Source organism: Gigantopelta aegis, chromosome 14 (genome assembly GCF_016097555.1).
Source record: "Gigantopelta aegis isolate Gae_Host chromosome 14, Gae_host_genome, whole genome shotgun sequence".
Classification (NCBI taxonomy): domain Eukaryota; kingdom Metazoa; phylum Mollusca; class Gastropoda; order Neomphalida; family Peltospiridae; genus Gigantopelta; species Gigantopelta aegis.
In genome coordinates this window covers 54990046-54997080 of record NC_054712.1, presented here as the reverse complement: position 1 = coordinate 54997080, position 7035 = coordinate 54990046, and the positions used below count along the sequence as shown (strand labels likewise).

General features: G+C 45.1%; 1 protein-coding gene across 1 annotated transcript; it reads left to right on the top strand.

Moving 5' to 3' along the window:
* Positions 1-62: 62 nt before the first annotated feature.
* Positions 63-3970, top strand: LOC121389377. Its single transcript, XM_041520975.1, has 2 exons — positions 63-2661; positions 3346-3970. The coding sequence occupies exons 1-2, from the start codon at positions 193-195 to the stop codon at positions 3568-3570; spliced, it is 2694 nt and encodes an 897-aa protein (XP_041376909.1). The 5' UTR covers positions 63-192; the 3' UTR covers positions 3571-3970.
* The last annotated feature ends 3065 nt before the right edge of the window (positions 3971-7035 follow it).

Below are 7035 nucleotides of genomic sequence, written 5' to 3'. Positions count from 1 at the left end.
CATAGATCTGTGTAGTGAGACCTGATACCTGACGTCATAGATAAGAGAAGGAAGTAGAAAGTTCAATTGTGGGTGCACTTTCCGTTAGGTTTCGTACTCTTTTATGATCGTTATTTCTAAAAATATAACAATGTCGACATTTAAAATAGTAAAAACATATATCCTGTGTTAAAAGTATATGACATAATTTACATGTATCATGATGGTGGGGCAGCTTTCCAGAAGTCGGAAGTGGCGGCGTTGTCTAGCAGAAAGGAGTGTGGTGACAAAAACAACTCTGGCGGTGACAAGAATAATTCCGATCTGAATTACCTTCGAAAGCTGGGACTCTCGGTGGGCTACTCCTGTGACGAGGTTGAGGAGGGACTCCTGCTGTTGAATGACTCTGTGAAATCAGCAGACTACTTACACATTTTGCAGAACATTAAAGAAGATAAAGATAGAGCTGGAACAGCCGCCCCGGCACGGGTTGGCTCAAACAGCCCCGCGACAAACATCGTGTCCGATGCAGTCGTCATACCGGACTCAACAGAGATGGATAGCGATCATGATGATGATGTGGTTTTCAATAGTGAACACTTTAAGACTCCTTTGAAACCGGTGAAAATTAAAGGCAAAGTGGGAGGCCTGTCTTCAAAAGACTACCAGGCCGTGCCAGATTCAGTGAAGCATGTCATCTTGGACGGTCTTTCCCACGAAGATGTCAGTGAGGCAGACCTGTTTGAGTCCGGTGCAAGAGAAATCAATGTCAAATGTTCTGCTGCATCCCATTTCAGTAGCAAAAAGCATCCCCATCCTCATCATCACCACACGAGCAGTGGAGATGCTTCAACGATGAAAACAGCTTACGCATCCAGCCTGCTGGAGGTTCTGGAGACCGATGGTGGGGCAGCTTTCCAGAAGTCGGAAGTGGCGGCGTTGTCTAGCAGAAAGGAGTGTGGTGACAAAAACAACTCGGGCGGTGACAAGAATAATTCCGATCTGAATTACCTTCGAAAGCTGGGACTCTCGGTGGGCTACTCCTGTGACGAGGTTGAGGAGGGACTCCTGCTGTTGAATGACTCTGTGAAACCAGCAGACTACTTACACATTTTGCAGAACATTAAAGAAGATAAAGATAGAGCTGGAACAGCTGCCCCGGCACAGGTTGGCTCAAACAGCCCAGCGACAAACATCGTGTCCGATGCAGTCGTCATACCGGACTCAACAGAGATGGATAGCGATCATGATGATGATGTGGTTTTCATTAGTGAACATTTTAAGACTCCTTTGAAACCGGTGAAAACTAAAGGCAAAGTGGGAGGCCTGTCTTCAAAAGACTACCAGGCCGTGCCAGATTCAGTGAAGCGCGTCATCTTGGACTGTCTTTCCCACGAAGATATCAGTGAGGCAGACCTGTTTGAGTCCGGTGCAAGAGGGATCAATGTCAAATGTTCTGCTGCATCCCATTTCAGTAGCAAAAACCATCGTCATCCTCATCATCACCACACGAGCAGTGGAGATGTTTCAACGACGAAAATAGCTTACACATCCAGCCTGCTGGGAGGTCTGGAGACCGATGGTGGGGCAGCTTTCCAGAAGTCGGAAGTGGCGGCGTTGTCTAGCAGAAAGGAGTGTGGTGACAAAAACAACTCTGGCGGTGACAAGAATAATTCCGATCTGAATTACCTTCGAAAGCTGGGACTCTCGGTGGGCTACTCCTGTGACGAGGTTGAGGAGGGACTCCTGCTGTTGAATGACTCTGTGAAATCAGCAGACTACTTACACATTTTGCAGAACATTAAAGAAGATAAAGATAGAGCTGGAACAGCCGCCCTGGCACGGGTTGGCTCAAACAGCCCCGCGTCAAACATCGTGTCCGATGCAGTCGTCATACCGGACTCAACAGAGATGGATAGCGATCATGATGATGATGTGTTTTTCATTAGTGAACACTTTAAGACTCCTTTGAAACCGGTGAAAACTAAAGGCAAAGTGGGAGGCCTGTCTTCAACAGACTACCAGGCCATGCCAAATTCAGTGAAGCGCGTCATCTTGGACTGTCTTTCCCACGAAGATGTCAGTGAGGCAGACCTGTTTGAGTTAGGTGCAAGAGAGATCAATGTCAAATGTTCTGCTGCATCCCATTTCAGTAGCAAAAAGCATCCCCATCCTCATCATCACCACACGAGCAGTGGAGATGCTTCAACGATGAAAACAGCTTACGCATCCAGCCTGCTGGAGGTTCTGGAGACCGATGGTGGGGCAGCTTTCCAGAAGTCAGAAGTGGCGGCGTTGTCTAGCAGAAAGGAGTGTGGTGACAAAAACAACTCGGGCGGTGACAAGAATAATTCCGATCTGAATTACCTTCGAAAGCTGGGACTCTCGGTGGGCTACTCCTGTGACGAGGTTGAGGAGGGACTTCTGCTGTTGAATGACTCTGTGAAAGCAGCAGACTACTTACACATTTTGCAGAACATTAAAGAAGATAAAGATAGAGCTGGAACAGCCGCCCTGGCACGGGTTGGCTCAAACAGCCCCGCGACAAACATCGTGTCCGATGCAGTCGTCATACCGGACTCAACAGAGATGGATAGCGATCATGATGATGATGTGGTTTTCAATAGTGAACACTTTAAGACTCCTTTGAAACCGGTGAAAACTAAAGGCAAAGTGGGAGGCCTGTCTTCAAAAGACTACCAGGCCGTGCCAAATTCAGTGAAGCGCGTCATCTTGGACTGTCTTTCCCACGAAGATGTCAGTGAGGCAGACCTGTTTGAGTCCGGTGCAAGAGAAATCAATGTCAAATGTTCTGCTGCATCCCACTTCAGTAGCAAAAACCATCGTCATCCCCATCCTCATCATCACCACACGAGCAGTGGAGATGCTTCAACGACGAAAACAGCTTACGCATCCAGCCTGCTGGAGGTTCTGGAGACCGATGGTGGGGCAGCTTTCCAGAAGTCGAAAGTGGCGGCGTTGTCTAGCAGAAAGGAGTGTGGTGACAAAAACAACTCGGGCGGTGACAAGAATAATTCCGATCTGAATTACCTTCGAAACCTGGGACTCTCGGTGGGCTACTCCTGTGACGAGGTTGAGGAGGGACTTCTGCTGTTGAATGACTCTGTGAAACCAGCAGACTACTTACACATTTTGCAGAACATTAAAGAAGATAAAGATAGAGCTGGAACAGCCGCCCTGGCACGGGTTGGCTCAAACAGCCCCGCGACAAACATCGTGTCCGATGCAGTCGTCATACCGGACTCAACAGAGATGGATAGCGATCATGATGATGATGTGGTTTTCAATAGTGAACACTTTAAGACTCCTTTGAAACCGGTGAAAACTAAAGGCAAAGTGGGAGGCCTGTCTTCAAAAGAGAAAAAAGATATGAGCGTTCACCAGAAGGAACTGAGGGACCTCTACAAGAAGCAGCAGCAGTCCACAACGGGGAACAAGTCGAAAGGGAAGAGAGACAAGAAAGTGCCACAGCATCAGGACCAGGGGAGTGCGGTGGGCCAGGCGAAGAGGCCGAAGTCTCCACTGGGTGTGAGGAGAAAGCAGGTCGACAGCAGCGTTGTTCCATTATGATGATCATTGTCATGGTCGTACGGTTTAACGTGCACATTTTGAGCTAGCCCGAGTAGGCCTACTCTGACTGTAAGAGAGCTAGACGGACATTTGGACATAAATACGCTCTCATTACATGTAATGAGAGCGTATTTATTTCCAAATGTCCGTCTAGCTCTCTTACAGTCAGAGTACTCGGGCTACCAGACTGCCAGACTGGCTACTCCTAGCGAAAAAAAGCAGCAAGGGATCTTTTATAGGCACTTTTTCATAGACAAGACCGTCCATAACAAGACCGACTATTTCTGTCTCTGTAAAGTGTACCGGGGCGGGACGTAACCCAGTGGCAAAGTACACGCATGATGCGTGGTCGGTCTAGGATCGATCCCCGTCGGTGGGCCCATTGGACTATTTCGTGTTTCTGCCAGTGCACCACGATTGGTATATCAAAGGCCGTGGTATGTGCTATCCTGTCTACGGGATAGTGCATATAAAAGATACCTTGTTACTAATGAAACAAATGTAGCGGGTTTCCTCTGACTGTCAGTAATGACCATATGTTTGACATCTAATAGCCGATGATTAATAAATCAATGTGTTCTAGTGGTGTCGTTAAACAAAACAAACTTTAAACTGTAAAAGTGTAAAGCTATAAGTGAAACAGCTTTACAGAAACAAAAATATTAGGTCTCTAGAGACCATAACACGATGGGGCATGGTTACCCAGGACGGTAAACTATCGGAGTCCATGGGTGCCGATCGATCCTGCTGCTCATCGCACCTCCAGCAACCGTTATACCACTAAGTTACACCCCTACGAGTCTTGGACAGATCAGGCTCAAAATGGACCCGAATACAATTAATCAAAATGGACGCTATACAAAATCTACCCAAAAATTAAAAAAAAAAGTTTGTTTTGTTTAACGACACCGTTAGAGCACATTGATTTATTAATCATCGGCTATTGGATGTCAAGTATTTGGTAATTTCGACATATAGTCTTAGATAAGAAACCAATTTTTTTCCATTAGTAGCAAGGGATCTTTTATATGCACCATCCCACAGACAGGATAGCACATACCACGGCCTTTGATATACCAGTCGTGGTGCACTGGCTGGAACGAGAAATAGCCCAATGGGAAGGGGATCGATCCCAAACCGACTATCCTAAAGTAAGTCAAAATGGCACACATTTTGTTTATAATTAGATGGACATATGGTTAAGGATCACACAGCATGCCCCATTAACCCCAATAGAAACATGGGCGCTTCTAGTCCTCGACTGTCAGCCCCACCCCTTCCCCCTCCACCTGCTTCTGCCGATTCTGTGACTAACTGTAACTGGTGTGTTTTGTTCTTGCATAATGACAACAAACTCCATGTTTAATCTACACATTTTTATTTTTATGTTTGAACACATCACTATATCGAGAGGTATATTGTAAATGAAGACATTCTGAATTATAACATAACTAACTACACAATCAGTGTTTCTGCCAGAAAGAAATGTTTGGGTATGGCGCTATGGAATTAAAAGCAACCAACCACAGTCAACGGGGTATGGGGGGCCTCCACAAGAAAGAAAATGGGTATAGTTTAGGGTTAGGGTTGTGAAAATCATACAGAAATGATAAGAGTAATTAATTTTATCAAAAAGTTAACTTAAAAACTAAATTTTTGCCAAAGATTTTAGGTCTGGCGCCATACCCGTTTTACCCTCTAGCAGAAACCCAGACAGTACAACATGCAATAGATGTAAGCATATATTTTCAACATCTATTACATTTGTGTTCATTGTATATTTATACCTGTGTATATATACTACTTAAGTTTCGCTAGGAATATACCAAATATATGTCATGATAAACAATTTGTGCCCATGTTAAATTGTACAACATGTGATCAAAGAGACTATGCAGTTTGGATGTTGCATACATCACAGGCGCGTGTGCAGGGGGTGGGTTTTGGTTATCGACCCCCCCCCCCCACCCCCACCTGCTGCTCAAGCAAATTATTTCGATATTTCGGTGGTGTCGTGGTTAAGCTATTGGGCATAAGGCAGGTAGGTACTGGGTTCGGATCCCAGTCGAGGCATGGGATTTTTAATACAGATACCGACTCCAAACCCTGAGTGAGTGCTCCGCAAGGCTCAATGGGTAGGTGTAAACCACTTGCACCGACCAGTGATCTATAACTGGTTCAACAAAGGCCATGGTTTGTGCTATCCTGCCTGTGGGAAGCGCAAATAAAAGATCCCTTGCTGCTAATCGGAAGAATAGCCCATGTAGTGGCGACAGCGGGTTTCCTCTTAAAATCTGTATGGTCCTTAACCATATGTCTGACGCCATATAACCGTAAATAAAATGTGTTGAGTGCGTCGTTAAATAAAACACTTCTTTCTTTCTTTCTATCGAACACATTAAATGCAGATGCTTTACTTGACGTGTGTTTTTTAGCAAAAAGTTGAGTAGTATATATCGAATTATGAAATAAATAATACATCTGTGGTACAGGCCCGGTGCAGAGATATTTCGGTGGTGTCGTGGTTAAGCTATTGGGCATAAGGCAGGTAGGTACTGGGTTCGCATCCCGGCACTGGCTCCCACCCAGAGTTAGGTTTAACGCCCAATACACCGACGTTTATGTCACTAACCACTAACAACTAACCAGTAACCCGCTGTCCTGGACAGACAGCCTAGAAAACTAAGGGTTGTGTGTGTCCAAGACAGCGTGCTTGAACGTTAATTAGATCCCTATCGAAAGTTGAGTAATATGTATATTTATTACACAATGATGATATATATGTATTCTTATTGGTCAAAAACCAGTCACATGACCAATAAGAATATCAAATTATGAGATAAATAATACATCCGTGGAACAGGCCCGTTGGAGAGAAATTTCAGCTGGATGCATGGACACATGATTATGGATTACACTTAATACTGACAACACAAGTTATAGGTGGTCAGACTGTTGTGAAACAATGGTCAGTTATAAATGTAATTAGGGTCGGGATATAGTTCACCTTTGATATGTCACCCGAGTTCACTGTTAAGGCGAGACTACACGATACGAGTACCTCGTACAAGAAAGCCGATTGTGACAAGACAAATACTAGTAGTACGATTTCGTCAGTTGCTGTGCAATCGGTTATTCATTACGATACTCTCGTATCGTGTAGCGTTGCCTTTAGAGTCTTCATATTACCCGATGTAATCGAGTGGTAAAACGCTTGCTTGAGGTACGATGGGTCACAAGATCGATCGTCTTCTATAGATTCGCCCCCCCCCCCCCCCCCCCAATAGCTGTAGTTTAAAAAATATGCTGAGGAGTCATTAAACAAATATTCCTTTTTTTTCAGATTCCATAGGGCGCATTCTGAGACATTTTAAAAGTGGGATGGGTAATAGTGGTCTTACATCTCCAATTACTCCCCAGGTGCAGTATCTGTGTACTTCCCTGTATCCACCTGACATCCCCAGT